Here is a 26,614-nt window from a genome sequence, read left to right as displayed (position 1 = left end):
CGCCTTTAACAAGATAGAGAGAGATTTCTCGTATAGAGTTATTGTTTGGTTTATTTATGTGTTATCTGGTCAGTGCTTGACCAAACCGGCCATAAAATTTAACGACCTCCTTCAAACCAGATGTTAGAGTGTATTTATATAAACACAGACTGCCAGACTCCACGTCTGTATAAAAAGATCAAAAATAGGAATCTGTGTTATGATTCCAGTTATTAGGGAGACAATTATTCATCATCAAGTATATATTTTAAAAAGGACGCAGATATAGTGCATACATGAAAAGAAACATGACATTTTATAAAATATATAAAACATGTAAATACACAGTAAAATTATATGACAATGTACAAAATTAAACAAAACAATAAAAACTTCATGTCATCACGCGGAAGTTTAGTACATTTCTGTCAGTTAGCTCGCCAAATCATGACTGAACTTTGCTTTTAATATAATTTATAAAAAAGGAAGAGCGACGAATCAATTTGATTTGTTAAAGAAATATTTTTAAAAGCATGATTTTCATAATAATAACATATTCTAACGTCGTCAATGTTTGATTTTTTATTTCTCCAAATTTGCAACTTTTCGTAGTAAAAATACTGTGTATTGATATTTATATTTTATTTGAAAATTCTTTAACATTCACATATCTTATCAGTTGGTGTTAAAAGATTTACTTTCAAGTCTTAGTCTTAGTACAACTGATAAATTACATATACGTATATTCTGATGACTCGGTGGGTCATTATTTCCTATCGAAATTATATTTACCATAAAAATGACAATATTTAACTTAAACACAGATAAACATCATAAGAGGTAGTGTCCACTTAAATGTACAAGTATATAGATAAAGGTCATGTTTTGGAGAGTAGTGGGCAGACAGGAAAATAGCATTGTAGTCAGACAATGTTACACCTTATACAGGTAATTATGTACCTGTAATCTGTGACGTAAGCTGGTGTTTTACCTTTCAAATAATTGCATGTTCATTGCAGAAAAACTATACATGATTAACATTAAGGGAAGTTTTAGTGCGGAACATAATTTAACTTCAGTTTTCAATTTCTTTGTTTGAGTGCGGTGGAGTTTTATATTTGTGAGGAAATAACTTTTGTTCGACAATTAAATTATAAAGCAAGGTCAGTATGTCAGATATATTTGTCATGTTAACATTCACTTAACATTTATTACCAATTAAGGTTTTGTATATATATATATATAACGAACACAACAATATATGAAAAACTTCCTGAGGTACAACATTTCTGCAGTACGCAAGGGGTGAATGGGGTTGCCAGAATAGAGAGTAATGGGCAAAAAGTGCACAATAAAGGGCCAAAAAATAAAGAGTAGAGAAAAATGGACCAAGTAAAAGAAAGAATAGAGAAAAATGGGGTACTAGAATATAAAGAATAGAGGATAATGTATTGAGCAAAAAATATAAAGAATTGAGAAAAATGGGCTAAAAAAATATAGAATACAGAAATGAAGGACTCCTAATCCGAACCCTCGTAAATAAGAGTTTTCATTGGGTTTTTTCATGTACCCATATACTACGGTAGTTAAAATGTATTCTTTTATTCGAAATGACAAATGAATCAGACACAATTTTTACAAATTAGTAAAGTCGTCATCATACATCAAGATACACATAAATGAACAATACATATATCTGACATTAACAAATTATTTTACGATAACGTAAGCTCCTGTTGGTCAATACATAACGAATTTTTCCCACTGAAGACATTTTGATGGCCCTAAATTGTTGTAAATTTATACTCTAGAGTTACCTCTGTCATATGTAAATTTTGACAAAGTGCAGAAATATGCAAGTCTTTAAAATAAGCGACCTTGTCTGTCATGTATATTTGTACATGTAGCAATTATAACCTCTTTTAATCTTATTTCAAAATTCTCTTGACGTTCATCTGAATTGTTTGATCGGACAGTATATATATGGACCAGCCTTGCGATATATGGCGGCTGTTTTACTGTCATTAAAGAAAAATGATACGGGTTTGTTCTCTTACAATGAAATAGGGAGGTTTTTTGTTAATATACAGTGTGTAATACGAACTATGATATATATAAAATAAAAGTCTGTAATATAAGGTTGATATATCATGACCAAAATCTGTCGTAAAAAAAAATCAACAGTTTGTTAAATGTAAATACATTGTAGTAGTAAAAAGTTAATATAAACTTTAGTATTGGGAGTAAAAATACATTTGTATATTTTTATACATTCCATGAATCCGAGGATTTATACATTTATACATCCTGCAGAAACTAGAATGGAATCTTTTGTACTCAGGAAACAAAACAATTTAACCTAGATCACAAAATATTGCATACAGTCTAGAAATTTTTAAGCATAGTCCTGGTGGTAATTTTGGAAGGAGCCGAACTCCCAAATATGACTTTCAACATCGTGTTGACTCATACTTTACAGTTGGTCAAGAAAAGGCGGGAAATTCATTGGAAATAAAAATATTCATGGCAAGAAAAGATGAAAACCAATGATCAGGTCCGTATACATGTACAAAATATTGAATTGTACTGTACGATCATCCTGTATTATATTTGATGGTTGTAATCCTGTATTATATTTGATGGTTGTAATCCTGTATTATATTTGATGGTTGTAATCCTGTATTATATTTGATGGTTGTAATCCTGTATTATATTTGATGGTTGTAATTCTGTATTATATTTGATGGTTGTAATCCTGTATTATATTTGATGGTTGTAATCCTGTATCATATTTGATGGTTGTAATCATGTATTATATTTGATGGTTGTACAATGTTTTAACAGAATTTGGAAAGTGGAACGACGACTTTGTATCAAACGTTGTTAAAGGTTTGCGTGATTGTTTCTATACGAGAATGTCAGATTTGTTAGTAGGTTCCTATGTGAGAATGTCAGATTTGTTAGTAGATTCCTATGTGAGAATGTCAGATTTGTTAGTAGGTTCCTATGTGAGAATGTCAGATTTGTTAGTAGGTTCCTATGTGAGAATATCAGATTTGTTAGTAGGTTCCTATACGAGAATGTCAGATTTGTAAGTAGGTTCCTATGTGAGAATATCAGATTTGTTAGTATGTTCCTATGTGAGAATGTCAGATTTGTTAGTAGGTTCCTATGTGAGAATGTCAGATTTGTTAGTAGGTTCCTATGTGAGAATGTCAGATTTGTTAGTAGGTTCCTATGTGAGAATGTCAGATTTGTTAGTAGGTTCCTATGTGAGAATATCAGATTTGTTAGTAGGTTCCTATGTGAGAATGTCAGATTTGTTAGTATGTTCCTATACGAGAATGTCAGATTTGTTAGTATGTTCCTATACGAGAATGTCAGATTTGTTAGTATGTTCCTATGTGAGAATGTCAGATTTGTTAGTATGTTCCTATGTGAGAATATCAGATTTGTTAGTATGTTCCTATACGAGAATGTCAGATTTGTTAGTATGTTCCTATACGAGAATGTCAGATTTGTTAGTATGTTCCTATATGAGAATGTCAGATTTGTACCTACAGGCTCCTCCATATTAATTATATAATGAGTTATCAAATGTAATATCTCATTCATAAATCAATCATTACAAAGTAACCTAGGGTAAGGAAAGGTGTCATATCAAAATCTAAATGATTATTTGTTTCACGGACCCTATATATTTTGCCGCAGGGCCCAATTTAATATTATCAAATCAAACTACTGATTCAAACAGCTGAAACGATATTTTAACATCTATATTAATACTCTACATCAAAATTTTCTTTGTACTGACCCATCACTGATCTTTACGAGTTATATGTTTGAAATAAGATAAACAAGTATCATATATGTTAGATAAAAATCCTTTTTTCAACTGTTCGTCGATGTAAAAAAGGCTACTCTCTACAATGTGGTTCTGTATATGTTATCGCACACCTTTTAAAAAATCATGTTTGTAAATCTTATTTTTTTTATTTCAAAATGACAGCCAGATTATAAAGTTTTCACCATATCTACTTGTTACATCAGTAAGCTCCTATTGAAATTCGTTCCAAGTTCTAATAACTATACCCCGGTAATCAATCAGCTGTTAATGTGTATGTTAAAACGTTCCACGAATTTAAAATCAGTTGGATATAGAATCCTCCTCGTAGAAGTTTGAAATTTAAATACTGTGCAAATCCATATTCCATTATATACCAGTAGTGTAGAAACTTGGATAACCATATTTGAACTACTATTGTTGACCCAGAACCAGAGACATCTCTGCCAGAACATAACTGCTAACCAGCTAGTATCATTCCAAATTGTACTGGATATCTTCTAAAATGGTTACTAGTAATTTATTACAACATTTACTAATATTTCATGAAATTGTTTTGTTGGGCAAACATTACGACATAAATAACGAAAAGTATTACATTTCCTTCCAAATTCTCAGAATAAAAACCAACGAACAGTAGTTACCTATGAAGAGATAATCAATTAGTTAAAATCGTTTACTAATTCATTTCAAGAAATTTTGTATGTAAACCAGTTTGAACACACTTGTTTATATGCAGACATTTGAAAACGGTTGTTTGCTTTTCAACCGATAAATCAAATATCTATCTCCTGTCATTTTTTTTTTTTTTTTTTGCAAAATGCAAAATGCAAAATAATAATTTCTTATGAAATATTTCCTTATGTTCTCCAATTTTAACACAAAAAAATTAAAACAATTTGTGATAAGTATATTAAGGTTTTAGAAATATTCCAGGTTTCTGAATAACCGAATTGGTTATATATAGCAGATATTTGAAATATGATATATATATATGCAAGATTTTTTAGTATAAATCAGAATTCTTATTTCTACTAGTAAATAGTTGAATTCCAATTTGCAATTCTAGAAGATACAAAAATTGACCAAAATCTGAAACATGACCCACTTACTGTAACTTGACCTTAACGTCAATTGACGTGTGTGCAAGTTACAACAAGTGGGTCATGTTTCAGATTTTGGTCAATTTTTGTATACAGCTGCAGTATGATAAAATCGAAAACAAATAATGCCTTTAACCATTCCAGTTTGGTCAAGATCAACTATGTGACAAGGTTTAAAGTTGATGTGACCTCAACGGCTTGACAAAAAACTTGAACATGATATGGAAATCGGACGAACAGAGACCAGAAAACATAATGCCCCAAATATTGTACCCGGGCAAAAAAGAAATCGTGGTGACAACACCAGTATTTAACATGTAAAAATGGACCAGCTCATATGTTTCAGTACATGTATATACACACTGTAATAAATCAACTGACGACAAAACAAATGATAATTAAAACACTTATTTATTATGAGTGTGTCACGAAGGTTATAAACTACAGATAGCGTCAAAATTTTAATTATTTTGTTGTTGAACAGTTTTGAAATAGCAAACTAAAAACAAAATGTTGATCATGTTGACATTTGTGTGAAATGTTTGATCAGTGAATGGTTATGTGTACGAATAAGGAGGGGGAGGTGAATCATTTACACTTCCGCTCCTTTAAACAAAACTACACAGTAAGATTCACAAGGATGACTATCCTACAATGCATTAACCAAATTAAACAAACTACCCTCAATTCCACGATTATATATCCGTTGCTATTTCTGCAAAATTTTACAGTGAGCAAAAGAAACAGTTCGGTGTGGTGGTAATCTAATACATGTAAGTTGTTTTATGTTGATTTCGTTGGATTTGGTTTACAAATCGTCGGTAGCGTAAGCAATTGCTGACAAAGGGATCACATAAGGATTGCAAGTGGTAAATTGTATTACATTCTAAAATAAAACCATGATATGGTCAATAGGACATCATGCTCATCTCGCATGTTTAGTAAACGACAAATCCTTAATTTGAAATGTATTTTAGAAACTTCTCAACATAATGGACGTGAACTTCTACTCATGATAAAATACCTTAAACCAAAACTTTAACCTGAGGACGAACAGACTGACGAACGCGTAGATAGAAAATATGATAACCCATACTATCAAAGACGGGTCATGAACAAACATGGAATAAAGATTGGAAATTGTTTGTTTACACTTTCCCCCTCCCGTAGGATATTAACCGAATACTTCTTCATCCGAAACGACAACAACTTATAAGGTCAAGTTACAGTAAACGGGTCATATCACAGATTTTTATAAAATTTTGCTTATAACTGCGGTATGCTAAATTTGAACCATAAATAAAAAAATAATGTATTACTTTTTTTATTTTCGGAAATATTATTGAATGAATTCTTCTTTTAACATATATAAACACACCGTAAAATTGGTGAAAACGTTTTCAAAATTATTGTAAAGTCATATTTAAAATCTCCACTACAAATCTATTAATTTTTCTTTAAAATTGACATGCTGCTGCTTCATAAATTTACGTTTGATTGATTTAAACTTAATAATAGTGTTACCGACTTCGTTTTGTATGCAGTAACCAATTTATTCCATTGTTGATAGCGAAAACTTGTTTAGACGTTTTGTCTTTGACAGATGTATACCCAAAATCGGGACGTTAGCGACTTTTCATAGGACATTTGCGCTTCAATTTATAGGACATTTGCGCTTCAATTTATAGGACATTTGCGCTTTTTAAAAAGGACATTTGCGCTTTTACAATATTTTCTACTTATGACATCCCTCCTATTTTATCCGGGCTTAGGATCGGTAGGTTTGACATGGCAGAGTTAGTCATAATTTTCATTACGGTTAAAAGTTTAATAGTCATTTCATAACAAATTCGTGTTTAAAAGTCCTTTCATAGCACATCAATATAGTTATATATAGCAAAAAGTAAATATTCTAAAGACATAAAGACACGTATGGTCATCACATGTCAGTTTTCGCTTGATATCTGAAGCTTAGGGAATAAAGAAATATAGCTCTTGTAATCTGTCCTGACTGGTTTTTCGCCCATATTTCAAATACATATTCTAGTTTCTCTTTCTCAAATCTTGACTGAGGTCCCTGTTCATCAATATAACGAATTTTAATGTAATTAACCGACTGTTATTCAATGATAAGAATCCATCGTGACATATACATTTTTTTTCCTTTATTAGTCTAAAGCTTTAAACTCTATGTTTAAGACTGCAGTGGGATATCCAGTGAACGAAAACAAAAGAAAATTCACTCTTCTTATGATAGAGTCGAGAAAGGCAATTATAAAACAATACCTGTGACGATACTGATCAAAAGTTATTTCTAAATAATTATTGTACATTTTAAAGACATTATTTGTTAAACTGTGTTTTTAGATATATACATGCAAATACACGATGTTTTATGTTCAGTATGTATCGAGATAATTGCTTTAGAAGCTTGTGAAACTGAAATTTAAAAACTGCCAATCTTTACTGCATATTAATAAAAAAAAATTGAAAAAAATCATGTACATACAAAATCGAAAGATCTTTCGGGTCACCAATTTTCTGAGTGTTCCAAAAAGTCCTTAGCATGTTACAACTTCCCAAAGTATGCTTATTTTTTCACACCTAAGTTATCGAGCACACCGGTCTGCTTTTGTCACATGTACATTCAATAGAGAACTACATGTATTGTCTTTTCGTGAATATAAACATTTAAAAGTCTGTCTGTGCAGGTGAAAAAATTAAAGATAACTATTTTTATAAGGTAGGTATCTTTCTACTATTTTGTAAACAATTTTAAGAAAAGGTCGTCTCGAGTTTTGTACAAGTATTTACGGTCTTCTCGATCTATTCACATTCAATATTTACATCGAGATAAGGTCTGTTTGATTTTGCTTAGTAACTTAATTTCAAAAGTGCCAATCTTTGCTGCATATCAATCGATTCCATTGGAATTTTTTCCCTGACTTTCTCTTATCTAGCTGTATATATATACGAATAATTAGCATATTCCAGAGAGGTATACAGACAGTTAAAAAATAAATTGAAGTTGGTACTCCAGGAATTTATTCGCATAGCAACATTTTAAACCAATTTTACACAAAGCTTCTATAGCCTGCTGTACTCGTCGTTTGCTTCTTAAGGAGGAAAATGATAACATTGAATGGAAGTTTTGTTTTTATTTCAATTTAATTCTATTTTTACTATTTACCAGAACGTTTTGCCGTGAATCCATAATTGATAGCGTCCTTGCCAAAATGAGACAAACATTGAGAAGATCTAGCTTTCAGTGTTTACAGGGGAGGTAATATTTTGTCACTAGATTTCCCACTGACTGTGTCAATGTGAACTAACTAACCACTAAAATTACAGGTAGACGACTATAGGTAAAAAGCGCAAATGTCCGGTCAACTTGATACAATGCTATATAAGCAGATATAACAGCTAAATGAATTATCTTTTTCGATTTTGGATTAGAGTTCAACATATCCAAATTATTTCCTAACTTTTTTTAAAATTCTGCGATGTAGCCCATTTACTGTTCCTTGACCTTAAGGACGGACCTACTGAACACAAAGAAAAAATAGCTGTTCACAAAATTATCATTTTTATTGAAATAATTTCACGTAGATGCTTTTTCATATTGTGGATTTTGTAATTTCCTTGATATAAAACTTTATTTGACGTGCAAATCTTACGGTCTCGGGGAATCTATGATCTTGAAAGCTCGATAAAACTTTGGACATTTTTAAATTGTTTTTAGATTAATTATGTTATTCTCAATAAGGTTAACTTTTCCTTTGAATCTGTGGAAATGATCTATCATCTCAAATACATGACTGAATAAAAGAAGTCCATTTATTATTTTTAAAAGTAGTTTTTTTTTCTCTCGATAATAGGTAAGCACGATTTATTTATAGCATATTTACAGGTCACATTACATTTAACTTTACCGAGAAGAAATTTGATATTGGGTCTGTTATCTATCAATTTCAAGAGAAAATGGTAATTTATGTTTCTATAAAATACTGATATATTCATATTTGACAAAACGCCAAACGTACAAGGAAACAAACTACTGTATACAAACTATAGAGTTTTAGCTTAATATTATGTTTGTTGTCTTTAACATCCAAATACTTTGTACTTGAAATAAGGAAATAGGGCGGTTACATTTTTGTGGTTTTGTTTTCTTTCCTATGTATTCATTCATTTGTTTATTTTACTTACATAAATCTCAAAACTCAGCGGTTGGTATTTTTCAAATATATAATTACACAGGGAAGCTAATATAATGTTTAAAACGAACTTTTGTCTTTGTCTCTTATTGTAATGTTTTTGCGTAATATTCCATTGGATACAACGATCACACTATTTCTATTTCCCTTTTTCTTTTTGAAATGTTTAGTTGATTTAAGATGATGAGGTCATGGAATACTATGACAGATATTAAAATATTACAAGTAGGTAACATTTATGACAACTTGACAACAGTTGCTGTAGTCCATATGCCTGTTGAATATTATTTCTTTTCTTTCATCAATTTACAAATGTGAATATGCTTACCAGTACATAATTATAGAACGAAAATGTATTTCTGAAATAACCACATGTTTTGAAGGGGAAAAGAAGATTGCTTTGTTTTATTAAATGTATAACAAGTTTAACTTTTTAATTGGAAAGGCATGGTATATCTTGGGTTATTACGACCACTCAATTTACAGATAGTAAATGATGAAAAACACCGAGAACAAAAAACCTACTCATCTTTCGGATAATCCGAGTTCATTAACTTTGATCTCTCATGGATTTTAATTATTTTCAATGCTATTTTTCGAAATGTATTTTATTATTTCGGTTTTTTAGGCATAATGGGATACTGGGCATTTGAAGAACTCCGAGAAATGTATAAAATGAAATTTAGTAAATAAAAAAAGTAACAATTTAATTAAATACGTATATAATACAACAGTATTTTAAACATCACAAGAATTCAAAACATTTTAATCATTGTTTGTCATTTAAAGTATGTTTATGTCCACTGTTATTTTGATCTGCTGATGCTAAATAATGTTACATTTTATCAAAGATACAAAAGCTTTTAGTCAGTTTGATTAAGTTGTTAATCATGGCGGTGACCATCCTTGTCACACGACGACTTGTAATTTGCGTCTTTTTTAGTTAAATTTTTTGTTTGGTTATAGTTATAACTTTTTCGTCAGTGAATAATTCCTAGCCTTTAATATCAGGTAGAAGACATTGTCATATGGTCTAGATAGGCAGGGGACAGGTTGTGCACCAGTGGAAGTGGTTTGACCTCACCTCTTTTTGTGTCTGTATCCGGACCATGTGTTGTTGTTTTGGTGGTTGGTGTAGTCTGTTGTACTGACCAATGTTTTAGCAGTTCCTGGTTTCCCTTTTTAGTGTTATAACATTTAATTTGAGACGCGGAAAAGATAAAAAAAAAAGAATTTGAATTGTACCATTTCTACATTATAGTGAAATTATCTTTATCTCTGTTCAAGTGAGGCATGTTGTGTCGATAGGGTAATCATCACCTCTCATGATATTTCAAAGTTTTATCAATTAGTAAGGCACGACGTATGATCGCCAGATGAACTGAGCAATTAAGTTAACAAGTCTCTAATATATGTCTACACGCTAACACTCTGTATTGTGTTGCGACCGTAGAACTTGTGACTTAATGAATCCTGTTGTTCGTTGGAGTTGTTAAATATACCTTTGTTTGTGAAATGAGCGAATATCAACTGAATTGAGAAAAAACGTAACAGGCTAGCGCAGACGTTAATTAACTTAGTGGGAGTTAGTTTAGAAAAAAATGAAAAAAATAACGTTTGCACTAGTTTTTTATTCCTCGATACGAGTGAGGGGTATATTGTTTTTACACCGTCCGTCTGTTCATCCGTCCCCTTCAATTTTCGTCGAAATTTTTAGCCCCATTTTTCTCACGAACTGCGAATCAGAGTTTTCTGAAATTTGGTATCAAATTTATGTCAGCATGGGATAATGTATGATATACTTGCACATCCATCGTCATCAATTTCCTGCTAACCGAATACTATCGGGGCTATTTATAGTGAGAAATAGCTGACATTACATCTTGTTTATCTTAGGGAGAGGCAGAAGATACCAACGGAATATTCGGGGCTATCTATAGTGAGAAATAGCTGACATTACATCTTGTTTATCTTAGGGAGAGGCGGAAGATACCAACGGAATATTCGATGACAAACTGACAATGCCATGACAAAAACGCAAAATATTTTATAAAATTTTAACTTATTTGATAACAATGACAAGACAGCTATTAGGGACCCACAATTAGAACCAAATTGGAATACACAAGTGTCTGTTGAAATAACAACAACCTCAGTTCAAATGTTGAATCAGAGGTCTGTCATTTAAATAAATTAAATGTCTACTTCCGTATACTAGTATGTATTATTGTAATTAGTTGAGATTCAATACATTGAATTATTAGAGATATAAAACAAATAAAAGCAATTATTACAGGATAAATCATTTTAAATTGCCATATTAGAAAAAAACCAAACAATTAACAAAAGATGGTCAAAGCTATAAAGTCAATGCCGAAATTGTTGAAGCGTTATGTTTAATGCCCCTTATAGTTAACATTGTATGTATGTTTGTTTGTTTTTTATATTTTCTATTTTACAATACACCTTGTCAAATAATCTATCTTCTATCTTTTTTGTTTTTAAAGGTATGGTAGTTTTCCTTTGAAGCTGTTGCTTTTACCATTGACTAGTTCTTTGTTCTATGTTTCCTATAAGTTTGTCCTGCTCATTTTCAAAATAGTTCATTTCGTTTACCTGATTTTTTTCTTTTGTTATTATTTATCTTTTTCTTTATTTACGGTCAGATTTTTATCACTGTCAAATCTTCGGCTACCGTTTAATGTCTTTTTTTTTTAATAAATCACGTGGTAAGAAAACTACTTCCTTAATTAATTTGTCTTTGTCTACTTATTTGACACATATGATCATTTAGATCTAGATGGGATCATTTGCTTTCAAGTTGTCATTGGGTTTCATCGGGCTGAGTTTCAGAATCACTAACAAAAGGTAATTATTCTGAAACATATACTTGTTTGTTGTAATGTGATGAACAGACAATTAAATATCGATCTTTATTGTATATTTTTAGAGTACATGTAATCATATGACTAGTATGTAAAAAAAACATGTACACAGTATTTTGTTGTTAATTTCTAAAATATAGTTCATTCTTTCTTCATTTGATCAGTTATTAATTATCTTTTTATTTATTGACAATAATGTGTTATGTTTTGAATATTAAACATAAAAAAGGAGAGGAGACACGAAGGCACGTTTTATTAACTTTTTAGCTCACCGTTCCTTCGGAACAGTGAGCTTTTGCCATCACTTGGCGTCCGTCGTCGTCTGTCGTTGTCCGCCTGGTGTAAACTATTTCAAACATCTTCTCCTCTGAAACTACTGAACCAAATCCAACCAAACTTAAGCTGAATGATGCTTAGGGTATCTAGAATAAAGTTTGTGTATTATTTACTGTTTCGTCAAATAACATGGCCGCCATGGCTAAACATAGAACATAGGGGTAAAATGCAGACTCAAAAACCAAAGCATTTAGAGCAAATCTGACATGGGGGTTAAAATGTTTATTAGGCCAAGCTCTGTCAGCCCTGAAATTTACAGATGAATCCAACAATCCATTGTTGGATTGCTGCCACTTAATTGGTAATTTTAAGGAAATTTTGCAGACTTTGGTTATTATCTTGAATATTATTAATGATAAAGATAAACTGTTAAAAGCAAAAATGTTCAGCAAAGTAAGATCTACAAATAAGTCCGATGACCAAAATTGTCAATTGTCCCCTTAAGGAGTTATTGACCTTTAAAATCATTTTTTCACAATTTGTTCATTTAGTTTGCTTACCTTAAAAAATCTTCTCCTTTGAAACTGCTGAATCAATTTCAGCCAAACTTGGGCTGAATGAGTTTCAGAGTATCTAGTATAAATTTTGTATTTTATTTTCTTGTACGTCAAGACACATTGCCACTATGGCTAAAATGAAACAAAGGGGTAAAATGCATTTCTTTAAATTTGAATAAAATATTACAGATACAAAGAACATTTCAATGGAAGTTTTAAGCCATTCATTAATATATATTGAAAAGCAAAAATAATCATTGATGAAAGATTTAAGCAAAAAATTACAGGTGAGCGATTCAGGCTCTTAAGAGCCTCTTGTTTTGAAAACTGTCTATTTATTAAGGAAACTGAAACAACAGATATATGTTCAAGTCATTCTGCTTTGTATCGATCTGATGAATTAAGCTAATTTAACTGATTTTCATATAGTATAGTTTGTTCTTATGTTGTGCTGTAACACCACTGTCCCAGGTTAGGTGGAGGGTTGATCGCTCACAAACATGTTTAACCCCGCCATATTCTTATGTGCCTGTCCAAAGTCAGGAGCCTGTAGTTCAGTGGTTTTCGTTGGTTCATGTCTGTCTTATTTGTTTTTCGTAAATTGTCTTGTTATAAATTAGGCCATTGGTTTTCTCAATTGAATAGTTTCATATTTTTCATGTCGGGGGCTTTTATAGCCGACTATACGGTGTGGGCTTTGCTCATTGTTGAAGGCCATACGGTTGCCTATAATTGCTTACATCCACTTCATTTGAACTTTGGTGGATAGTTGTCTCATTGGCAATCATATCACATCACCTTATTTTTACACAAAGAACTGTCATACAAGTGGGAGGTTTAGCTAGCTATAAAACCAGGTTTAACCCACCATTTTCTTCGGAATATGCCTGTACCAAGTTGTTTTCTATTCGTTCCGTTGGTTGTTATAGTGTAATAGTCTTTATGGACTTGCCCTTTTTGACTTTTAATACATTAGAGTTCGGTATTTGTGTAGTACTCTATAGTTAGTACTAATGAAATCCACACACAAATGTTCACTTTATCTATGAACAAGAGTATTCCAATGTTAGATATAATAATAGACAATACATATAATACCGGAAATAGACAAAAAACAATATAATAATAGACAAAACAATATAATAATAGACAAAACAATATAATAATAAAAATTAAACAAAATGCATAATAAATGATATATAAAAAGTAGGCTGATAAGGTAATTGAGCCCGGAAGCACTAAGAAAAAAAGATGATTGAACGGTGACTCAAACTTAACCGTCGTGTTTTGTAACTGAGATTTTAAAAAGATTATTTAAAATGTTATCTTTACGTCACGTGTGTTAATCTATTGTGTGGTCGAATATATTTCACCTAAATTACTACATGTTACGTTGTGTGATCAATGATTAAATATGTAAACTGTAAAACATAGGACACGGTAATTTTGGAAATTTTCGCACAAAGCTATACTTTTTACCTTATAAGGATTCTGTTGTAATTGATCCTGTATCGTGACATAACTTCCTGCAAACGAACCATTTAATGATCAGGTATGGTGATACATCTGAGTTTCAACAATATGGTTATTTAACTTTATTATGAAAGTACTAGATATATAATACTAAGTACTAGATATATAAAACTTCCATACTCTCACCTTACATGCGTCTTCATTTCATTACACAGAATTTCGTTTTAAATGTGTCATATACATACATTAGACTGGGGTATAAATGTCTTGATGGAAATTACTTATACAGTATTTTTCAACTCGACGTAGATTAAAACAAATTTAATAGTAATTCTGAGAAAACTGTAGAGCCTTATAATATAACAAATAGGAAAGTCTTTAGAAGGAGGAATATTTAGAAAATGAATATTCTGGCCTGGTAAGAACTCAAAAATATTACCCGGTCAGAAACAGGATAAATATGAAGATGTTGCCCAATAATTATTGCAGGAAACCTTCGCGAGATTGTATTATATGTCTGTGTTGAAAGTAAATCAAATGTAAAATATTTAGGTGTCATATTGGACAAACATGTTTCTGAGGAACAGTATTTTAAAGAAGGCTAATCAGAGGCCTATCTTTTATATAAATATAAGACATGTTTGTTTAAACAATCCAGCAAAACAACGTGTACCACATTAATTCACCGTCATCATGATTACAACGTGTACCACATTAATTCACCGTCATCATGATTACAACGTGTACCACATTAATTCACCGTCATCATGATTACAACGTGTACCACATTAATTCACCGTCATCATGATTACAACGTGTACCACATTAATTCACCGTCATCATGATTACATCGTGTACCACATTAATTCACCGTCATCATAATTACATCGTGTACCACATTAATTCACCGTCATCATGATTATGCATGTGCTTGTTGGTATGAAGGTTTATCTCACCGTCATCATGATTATGCATGTGCTTGTTGGTATGAAGGTTTAATTCACCGTCATCATGATTATACATGTGCTTGTTGGTATGAAGGTTTATCTCACCGTCATCATGATTATGCATGTGCTTGTTAGTATGAAGGTTTAACTCACCGTCATCATGATTATGCATGTGCTTGTTAGTATGAAGGTTTATCTCACCGTCATCATGATTATGCATGTGCTTGTTAGTACGAAGGTTTATCTCACCGTCATCATGATTATGCATGTGCTTGTTAGTATGAAGGTTTATCCAAGAAGCTTAAAGACAAGCTTCAGCTGATTAAAACAGTTATTAGTATAAAAATAAGAAGATGTGGTATGATTGCCAATGAGACAACTCTCCTATACCACCTAGTAAGCTATAAAAGGCATTTATATTTATACTACTTCTTCCTTTAAGAAATCATATCACTGTAAATGCAGAAGAAAACAGGATTATTGAATGTTTATATCATAGTGAATATACGTTTGATGTTTCCTCTCTCTCTTCCAGATGACGCGAGACATTTTAGTTGTGTTGCTGTTACTCCTCGTAACTGACGGTAAGATAATTTGTTTTCAAATCAGATTCTTACACATGATGTACATGTGTCAAGGCAAAGGTAAAACAAAATACCAATAATAACATTCACAGCAACAAAGACCAGTTTCATAAAAGACCTTAATTTAACTAGAAAGCATACCGAACAAAATAAGTCCTCATTTTAATAAAATTAAGAATGGAAATGGGGAATGTGTCAAAGAGACAACAACCCGACCAAAGAGCAGAATACAGCCGAAGGCCACCAATGGGTCTTCAACACAGCGAGAAAATCCAGCACCCGGAGGCGTGCTTCAGCTGGCCCCTAAACAAAAATGTGTACTAGTTCAGTGATAATGGACGTCATACTAAACTCCAAAACATATAAATGAACTGAAATTAAAAATTATACAAGACTAACAAAGGCCAGAGGCTCCTGACTTGGGACAGGCGCAAAAAGGCGGCTGGGTTAAACATGTGTTGTGAGATCTCAACCCTCCCCCTATACCTCTAGCCAATGTAGAAAAAACAAACACACAGCAATACGCACAGTAAAACTCAATTTAAAAGAGGTCCGAGTCCGATGTCAGAATAGGTAACAAAAGAAACTAAACAAAATGACGATGATACATAAATTAACAAAGGACTACTAGCAGTTACTGACATGCCAGCTTCAGACCTCAATAAAAAATTATGAACAACTCAACTAAATTGAATGATCATTTTGTGGTAAATTTAAACAGTTAAATCAATGTCAATTCTTAAAATGGCACATCAAATTAAGTTTTGGATCTTGTTATATTTACACTTGTACTATCTAGTTATCAAATCAGAAACATCTTGGCATTATTTCCTTATTATTTAAGAAAGATTATATTAAATCTTCAGAATCAATATCAAAGTATTATTAGATGTTAATTGCATGTTTGTCATTTAGAGTAAACCAATTTCTCCCTGATTATTTACACTTTTACACACTATCTTCTTATTTCTATATTGAAACAACGTTCTTTTCAGTCAGGTCAAGTTATAAAAGAGTGTGTTATTTTACAAACTGGGCCCAGTATCGGGATGGAATAGGAAAGTACTGGGCTAAAGATTTAGATCCGCATCTTTGTACACACGTGGTCTATGCTTTCGCTAAAGTCGTAGGAAACAATATCGAACCGTATGAGTGGAACGATATTAATAAATGGGGTAAGTTATAGGGAACATTTAATGAATATTAATTTAAGATTGACAATAACACATTTGGAAATTTGGGGTTTTATATTTTTTTTTTTCTGTTATTTCTTCTTATATTTCACCTATTCACTATTTCTATTTTATTAATAATAAGTTGAAAAATAAATGGTATTTTTTTCAATACATTAAAACGTAGTTATATATTTTTAAAACAATAAACAAGAAAATATTTTTCTACCTAAGGAACTTAATATTTTATTTTTCAAAATATTGTATCAATTCTGTCAATTTTTCATATGATTATTTATATTATTTGTCGATTTATGTTTTTGCTTAATGTTATTGAGCAGTCTTTTGTAAACAATTAATTTGATTTTTACCTCTAATCGTTTCCATAGCAAAAGGTCAGTATGAAATGATTCGTGATGTACGAAGTAAAAATCCTACCTTAAAGATACTGCTAGCTATCGGGGGATGGAATCATGGTAGTGATCCTTTCACCAAGGTGGTAGCTACTCAATCAAATATAGACGCATTTGCTACATATTCAATGACTTTCCTGAGAGCTAATGGTTTCGATGGTCTAGATCTGGATTGGGAATATCCTGCCAACAGAGGAAGTCCTCCCGAAGATAAACAGAGGTTTTCTCAATTAGTGAAGGTCGGTTGATTATTCAAATAATTTTTGAAAATACAAAATGTATGATCGATAAATGGTGACTTGTGTTGACGAATTCTCATCATGAATTAATGAATGAATGTTTTTACCGAAAATTAAATTAGGAAGTCCTAATAAAAATAAGATCATGTGGTATAATTACCAGTGAAAACAACTCTCCACCAGAGACCAAATGATGTAGAAGTTAGCAAGTATAGATCTCCGTACGGCATTCAACAATGAGCAGAACCCATACTGCATAGCATGCTATAAATAGCCCCAAAATAAGAAATTTATCTTGTTTATTTTATGCAACCCTTTTTAGTAAAACAGTTATACCTTGTATGGATATATCACTAAACAAATGTTCTAATAGCAATGAAAAGGGGTCTCGAAATAGAGTAGAGTTTATATATCTCAACTTGTACGATTCGCTCGTGTATGTAACAACGTATTAGATTTTAGCGAGAGAAATTTATATATTACTGAAAAAGTATTACACCAGGGTTTTCGATATCATAAACTAGTCAAAACATTTACTAAATTTTATCATCGGTATAAGGACATCATTCGTAAATATAACTCAACATGCAGACATCTTATACGTTCGGGTATTTCACATCCAATCTTTTATGGTAATATTCTTTACAAAGCACAAAAATGTCAGTATTCACCTCAAAAGCTAACAAAACCTTTAAACAGACTTATTAAGAAGGGATATAGTTACGATACTGTTGTCAGGTCATTAAAGATTGCATATTTTGGCTTTAATATTGATTCACTTATAGGGTCTTTGCATCGGAATTAAACATATTTATTCTAAAACCAGTTGTTGGCATGACACGAGTTATGTTCTTTTCATATATTTTATGACGGTATAATACTAAACCCCTAACAGGAGGGATTGTGCCTGATATTCATATGATGAAGACATAATCTTTCAATCAGTTTAATTGAAGTCTGGAGCTGGCATGTCAGTAACTGCTAGTAGTCTGTTGTTATTTATGTATTATTGTCATTTTGTTTATTTTCTTTTGTTTCCTATTCTGACATCGGACTCGGACTTCTCTTAAACTGAGTTTTATTGTGCGTACTGTTGTACGTTTGTTTTTCTACATTGGCTAGAGGTATAGGGGGAGGGTTGAGATCTCAAAAAACATGTTTAACCCCGCCGCATTTTTGCGCCTGTCCCCAGTCAGGAGCCTCTGGCCTTTGTTAGTCTTGTATCATTTTTAATTTTAGTTTCTTGTGTTTTGGACTATTGGATATTTGCTTCAAGCTTGTGAAAATGTGCAAATTTCACTAATATAAGACAGGTGAAATTTATCTCACTCAAAATTTTCAGTTTCAAATAACAACTCTCATAGTTTACGGAATCTTACAAGAAAAATAATGTATAGGAATCATAGTCTAAATCTATGATTTTATATTCCAGACATTACGTACAAAGTATGACAATGAAGTGTTAACTTCCGGTCGATCACGTCTGCTGTTGACAGCCGCTGTGGCAGCCGGTCAATCTACAATTGAAAGTGCTTACGAAATCAACAAAATAGCACAGTAGGTATAGTATAAATTGTGCTACTAGTGGGTGACTACAAAATCGATATTAATTTCAACCTTTAGTAATTAGTTTTCATTCTATACTTTTAACATCATCAATTTGAAAATAGAGAGATGTGAAAAGATTGCTTATGAGGCAACTATCAACCAGAAACCAAATAAAGAGGAAACAAGGAACTTTAGGACAAGGAGAAGGTGTGGTAAGATTAAGCAATGAGACAACTATCCACCAGAGACCATATGGTGTAGATGTAAGTAATTATAGGTCACCGTACGTCCTTCAATAATGAGCAAATTCCATACCGTGTAGTAAGCTATAAAAGGCCCTGACGTGTCAAAATGTATAAGTAATTTAAAAAAACCGACTTGATTTATAAAGAACTCCTTTGGATACATATACGTACTGTTCAAACTACTTTTAATATATCTCCAATATCAAGGTTTCTGTATTGTTTAAATATCAGGTATCAATGACCAGAACCTGTTTTAGAGGGATTTTTACGTCAATGAAGTAATTTGAAGGTCAATACATGGCTTCAACGATTGACATGTGTCTAAACAAGATGTCGAGCAGAAATTTATCTAAAACCCAAAGCAAAATTCAAAACCACACTAAAACAAAGCAATGATAGGTTTTTACACAATTTGTCCTTCCGTGACCTTGATTCAATATTTACACTGTACACACACTGATTTTTATGCTTTATTTATTTGCAATAAGGATAAACAATAACTACAATAATTATTAATGAAGTGGGCTAGGAGCTTATTACGAAAATTAGTTTACAGTTTACTCTTAAGAGTTCATTATATTAATATTCGATCTGAGATAATTGCAAATGAAACAATTATCCGTCAAAGACAAAAGGATGTCCACAACTACAGGTCACCTAATGAACGCCAAAGATGAATAAAGAAGTAACACCATTAAGTCAAAACGAAAGAAGAAAATGTATGCATAAGTACATGCTTCATTTTGATTGAAGAATGTTTAAAATTATAAGTGGTGACTGGGGTATGGAAATATTGTAATTCCTGAACAATAAAACCCTTTGTAAAATGCGGCATCAATTTTACTGCGCGGAATGTATAAATACGCAGCCACATCAGGTCGGAATAAGGACATAAATTCCTATGCTCGTGTAGGCAGATTGTCATGCACTCCGCAAGTTTAAGAACACTTGCAAGATCTCTGTAAGTGGTCGATCGGTTGTCTGTTGCAAGACAAAGTACTATTTACTCTGATTTCCCAGTGGCAGTCCCCTCCTTTATCCTGGTCAATTTACCACGCAGGACCTACCTGTTGTATTTAATGTTAATTTGTGTTCTCTTCCTGTGAAACATTTGCCACTGGACGTAAAGCAAACACTAATCAATTTATTGAAAGTCTTTTAAAAACAAAATGTTGACCATCCTCTTTTTAATAACGTTGTTTTCTTTTGCAGACATTTAGATTTCATAAATCTCATGGCATACGATCTGTTTAGTAATTATAATACCGTTACACAACATAACAGTCCATTATACAAATCCATGGCTCCTAACGAGGCCTTTAATGTTGTAAGTATATTATAGAGTTATACAAATCCATGGCTCCTAACGAGGCCTTTAATGTTGAAAGTATATTATAGAGTTATACAAATCCATGGCTCCTAACGAGGCCTTTAATGTTGTAAGTATATTATAGAGTTATACAAATCCATGGCTCCTAACGAGGCCTTTAATGTTGTAAGTATCTTATAGAGTTATACAAATCCATGGCTCCTAACGAAGCCTTTAATGTTGTAAATATATTATAGAGTTATACAAATCCATGGCTCCTAACGAGGCCTTTAATGTTGTAAGTATATTATAGAGTTATACAAATCCATGGCTCCTAACGAGGCCTTCAATGTTGCAAGTATATTATAGAGTTATACAAATCCATGGCTCCGAACGAGTCCTTCAATGTTGTAAGTATATTATAGAGTTATACAAATCCATGGCTCCTAACGAGGCCTTCAATGTTGTAAGTATATTATAGAGTTATACAAATCCATGGCTCCTAACGAGGCCTGCAATGTTGTAAGTATTTTATAGAGTTATACAAATCCATGGCTCCTAACGAGGCCTTCAATGTTGTAAGTATATTATAGAGCTATACAAATCCATGGCTCCTAACGAAGCCTTCAATGTTGTAAGTATATTATAGAGCTATACAAATTCATGGCTCCTAACGAAGCCTTAAATGTTGTTAGTATATGGGTCCATTATACAAATTCATGGTTCCTAACGAAGCCTTCAGTGTTGTAAGTATAGTATTGCAATATACAAATCCATAGCTCCTAACGAGACCTTCAATGTTGTAAGTATATTATAGAGCTATACAAATCCATGGCTCCTAACGAGGCCTTTAATGTTGTAAGTATATTATAGAGTTATACAAATCCATGGCTCCTAACGAGGCCTTTAATGTTGTAAGTATATTATAGAGTTATACAAATCCATGGCTCCTAACGAGGCCTTTAATTTTGTTAGTATATTATAGAGTTATACAAATCCATGGCTCCTAACGAGGCCTTCAATGTTGTAAGTATATTATAGAGCTATACAAATTCATGGCTCCTAACGAAGCCTTCAATGTTGTTAGTATATGGGTCAATTATACAAATTCATGGTTCCTAACGAAGCCTTCAGTGTTGTAAGTATAGAATTGCGATATACAAATCCATGGCTCCTAACGAAGCCTTCAATGTTGTAAGTATATTATAGAGTTATACAAATTCATGGCTCCTAACGAAGCCTTCAATGTTGTAAGTATATGGGTCCATTATACAAATTCATGGCTCCTAACGAAGCCTTCAATATTGTTAGTATATGGGTCCATTATACAAATTCATGGTTCCTAACGAAGCCTTCAGTGTTGTAAGTATAGTATTGCAATGTACAAATCCGTGTCTCCTAACGAAGCCTTCAGTGTTGTAAGTATAGTATTGCGATATACAAATCCATGGCTTCTAACGAAGCCTTCAATGTTGTAAGTATATTATTGTGATGTACAAATCCATGGCTCCTTACGAAGCCTTCAGTCTTGTAAGTATATCATAGAGTTATACAAATAGATTGCTCCTATAACGACGCCGTTAATATTGTAAGCATATACTAGTAATTGCGTTATTGCTCTTAACGAAGCCTTCAATGTTGTAAGTATATTATTGCGATATACAAATCTATATGGCCCAGTAACACCACGTTTAGAGATGTAAAACTATTAGTGCGTTATACAAACTTTCATCTTGAAATGTATCCTCTTATCCTCAATATAAACATAAGATATGTGATATGATTGAGACAACCAGGGTCCAAATTACGTGGATTTAAGCAAATATATGTCACCGTACAGCCTTCTACAATATATGTCACCGTACAGCCTTCTACAATATATGTCACCGTACAGCCTTCTACAATACATGTCACCGTACAACCTTCTACAATATATGTCAATGTACAGCCTTCTACAATATATGTCACCGTACAGCCTTCTACAATACATGTCACCGTACAGCCTTCTACAATAACCAAAGTCGATATGGTATATGTCACCGTACAGCCTTCTACAATACATGTCACCGTACAACCTTCTACAATATATGTCACCGTACAGCCTTCTACAATATATGTCACCGTACAGCCTTCTACAATATATGTCACCGTACAGCCTTCTACAATACATGTCACCGTACAGCCTTCTACAATACATGTCACTGTACAGCCTTCTACAATACATGTCACCGTACAGCCTTCTACAATATATGTCACCGTACAGCCTTCTACAATATATGTCACCGTACAGCCTTCTACAATATATGTCACTGTACAGCCTTCTACAATATATGTCACCGTACAACCTTCTACAATATATGTCATCGTACAACCTGCTACAATATATGTCACCGTACAGCCTTCTACAATACATGTCACCGTACAGCCTTCTACAATATATGTCACCGTACAGCCTTCTACAATATATGTCATCGTACAGCCTTCTACAATATAAGTCATCGTACAGCCTTCTACAATAACCAAAGTCGATATGGTATATGTCACCGTACAGCCTTCTACAATATATGTCACCGTACAACCTTCTACAATATATGTCACGTTACAGCCTTCTACAATATATGTCACCGTACAGCCTTCTACAATATATGTCACCATACAACCAGCCTTCTACAATATATGTCACCGTACAGCCTTCTACAATATAAGTCATCGTACAACCTGCTACAATATATGTCACTGTACAGCCTTCTACAATATAAGTCATCGTACAACCTGCTACAATATATGTCACCGTACAGCCTTCTACAATACATGTCACCGTACAGCCTTCTACTATATATGTCACCGTACAGCCTTCTACAATATATGTCACTGTACAGCCTTCTACAATATAAGTCATCGTACAGCCTTCTACAATATATGTAACCGTACAACCTTCTACAATATATGTCACCGTACAACCTTCTACTATATATGTCACCGTACAGCCTTCTACAATATATGTCACCGTACAGCCTTCTACAATATATGTCACCGTACAGCCTTCTACAACATATGTCACCGTACAACCTTCTACAATATATGTCACCGTACAGCCTTCTACTATATATGTCACTGTACAGCCTTCTACAATATATGTCACCGTACAGCCTTCTACAATATATCTCATCGAACAGCCTTCTACAATACATGTCACCGTACAGCCTTCTACAATATATGTCACCGTACAGCCTTCTACAATATATGTCATCGTACAGCCTTCTACAATATAAGTCATCGTACAGCCTTCTACAATAACCAAAGTCGATATGGTATATGTCACCGTACAGCCTTCTACAATATATGTCACCGTACAACCTTCTACAATATATGTCACGTTACAGCCTTCTACAATATATGTCACCGTACAGCCTTCTACAATATATGTCACCATACAACCAGCCTTCTACAATATATGTCACCGTACAGCCTTCTACAATATAAGTCATCGTACAACCTGCTACAATATATGTCACTGTACAGCCTTCTACAATATAAGTCATCGTACAACCTGCTACAATATATGTCACCGTACAGCCTTCTACAATACATGTCACCGTACAGCCTTCTACTATATATGTCACCGTACAGCCTTCTACAATATATGTCACTGTACAGCCTTCTACAATATATGTCACCGTACAGCCTTCTACAATATATGTCACCGTACAGCCTTCTACTATATATGTCACCGTACAGCCTTCTACAACATATGTCACCGTACAACCTTCTACAATATATGTCACCGTACAACCTTCTACTATATATGTCACCGTACAGCCTTCTACAATATATGTCACCGTACAACCTTCTACAATATATGTCACCGTACAGCCTTCTACAACATATGTCACTGTACAGCCTTCTACAATATATGTAACCGTACAACCTTCTACAATATATGTCACCGTACAACCTTCTACTATATATGTCACCGTACAGCCTTCTACAATATATGTCACCGTACAACCTTCTACAATATATGTCACCGTACAACCTTCTACAATATATGTCACCGTACAGCCTTCTACAACATATGTCACCGTACAGCCTTCTACAATATATGTCACCGTACAACCTTCTACAATATATGTCACCGTACAGCCTTCTACAATATATGTCACCGTACAACCTGCTACAATATATGTCACCGTACAGCCTTCTACAATACATGTCACCGTACAGCCTTCTACTATATATGTCACCGTACAGCCTTCTACAATATATGTCACTGTACAGCCTTCTACAATATAAGTCATCGTACAGCCTTCTACAATATATGTAACCGTACAACCTTCTACAATATATGTCACCGTACAACCTTCTACTATATATGTCACCGTACAGCCTTCTACAATATATGTCACCGTACAGCCTTCTACAATATATGTCACCGTACAGCCTTCTACAACATATGTCACCGTACAACCTTCTACAATATATGTCACCGTACAGCCTTCTACTATATATGTCACTGTACAGCCTTCTACAATATATGTCACCGTACAGCCTTCTACAATATATCTCATCGAACAGCCTTCTACAATACATGTCACCGTACAGCCTTCTACAATATATGTCACCGTACAGCCTTCTACAATATATGTCATCGTACAGCCTTCTACAATATAAGTCATCGTACAGCCTTCTACAATAACCAAAGTCGATATGGTATATGTCACCGTACAGCCTTCTACAATATATGTCACCGTACAACCTTCTACAATATATGTCACGTTACAGCCTTCTACAATATATGTCACCGTACAGCCTTCTACAATATATGTCACCATACAACCAGCCTTCTACAATATATGTCACCGTACAGCCTTCTACAATATAAGTCATCGTACAACCTGCTACAATATATGTCACTGTACAGCCTTCTACAATATAAGTCATCGTACAACCTGCTACAATATATGTCACCGTACAGCCTTCTACAATACATGTCACCGTACAGCCTTCTACTATATATGTCACCGTACAGCCTTCTACAATATATGTCACTGTACAGCCTTCTACAATATATGTCACCGTACAGCCTTCTACAATATATGTCACCGTACAGCCTTCTACTATATATGTCACCGTACAGCCTTCTACAACATATGTCACCGTACAACCTTCTACAATATATGTCACCGTACAACCTTCTACTATATATGTCACCGTACAGCCTTCTACAATATATGTCACCGTACAACCTTCTACAATATATGTCACCGTACAGCCTTCTACAACATATGTCACTGTACAGCCTTCTACAATATATGTCACCGTACAGCCTTCTACAATATAAGTCATCGTACAGCCTTCTACAATATATGTAACCGTACAACCTTCTACTATATATGTCACCGTACAGCCTTCTACAATATATGTCACCGTACAACCTTCTACAATATATGTCACCGTACAACCTTCTACAATATATGTCACCGTACAGCCTTCTACAACATATGTCACCGTACAGCCTTCTACAATATATGTCACCGTACAACCTTCTACAATATATGTCACCGTACAACCTTCTACAATATATGTCACCGTACAGCCTTCTACAATATAAGTCATCGTACAACCTGCTACAATATATGTCACCGTACAGCCTTCTACAATATATGTCACCGTACAACCTTCTACAATATATGTCACTGTACAACCTTCTACAATATATGTCATCGTAAAGCCTTCTACAATATATGTCACCGTACAGCCTTCTACAATATATGTCACCGTACAACCTTCTACAATATATGTCACTGTACAACCTTCTACAAT

General features: G+C 33.1%; 2 protein-coding genes across 11 annotated transcripts in view; both read left to right on the top strand.

Annotated features, from left to right (window-relative positions):
* Window positions 1-942: 942 nt before the first annotated feature.
* The window catches only part of LOC127707539 (acidic mammalian chitinase-like), a 40,981-nt gene continuing 15,309 nt past the window's right edge, over window positions 943-26,614 (top strand). For 2 of the 10 annotated variants that reach the window (XM_052212126.1, XM_052212124.1), the window contains exons 1-6: window positions 11,879-12,011; window positions 15,817-15,865; window positions 16,861-17,040; window positions 17,427-17,689; window positions 19,122-19,246; window positions 20,695-20,809. In XM_052212126.1, the coding sequence (XP_052068086.1) occupies window positions 15,817-15,865; window positions 16,861-17,040; window positions 17,427-17,689; window positions 19,122-19,246; window positions 20,695-20,809 (732 nt within the window). In that variant the 5' untranslated portion in view covers window positions 11,879-12,011. The other 8 variants (XM_052212125.1, XM_052212127.1, XM_052212131.1 and 5 more) reach the window with 8 other exon arrangements.
* LOC127707557 (uncharacterized) lies at window positions 1,151-4,403 on the top strand. Its single transcript, XM_052212153.1, has 2 exons — window positions 1,151-2,979; window positions 3,079-4,403. The coding sequence occupies exons 1-2, from the start codon at window positions 2,895-2,897 to the stop codon at window positions 3,555-3,557; spliced, it is 564 nt and encodes a 187-aa protein (XP_052068113.1). The 5' UTR covers window positions 1,151-2,894; the 3' UTR covers window positions 3,558-4,403.

The sequence above is a fragment of the Mytilus californianus genome, unplaced genomic scaffold (genome assembly GCF_021869535.1).
Source record: "Mytilus californianus isolate M0D057914Y unplaced genomic scaffold, xbMytCali1.0.p SCAF_7, whole genome shotgun sequence".
Classification (NCBI taxonomy): Eukaryota; Metazoa; Mollusca; class Bivalvia; order Mytilida; family Mytilidae; genus Mytilus; species Mytilus californianus.
This window is presented reverse-complemented; position numbering and strand designations above follow the sequence as displayed.

What these genes read in the sequence shown, in the direction of transcription:
- LOC127707557 (XM_052212153.1), top strand. Translation starts at nt 2,895, where the DNA reads ATGTCAGATTTGTTAGTAGGTTCCTATGTGAGAATGTCAGATTTGTTA. An exon ending in AATGTCAGATTTGTTAGTAG is followed by an intron (nt 2,980 to 3,078) that starts GTTCCTATGTGA and finishes ATTTGTAAGTAG; the next exon opens with GTTCCTATGTGAGAATATCA.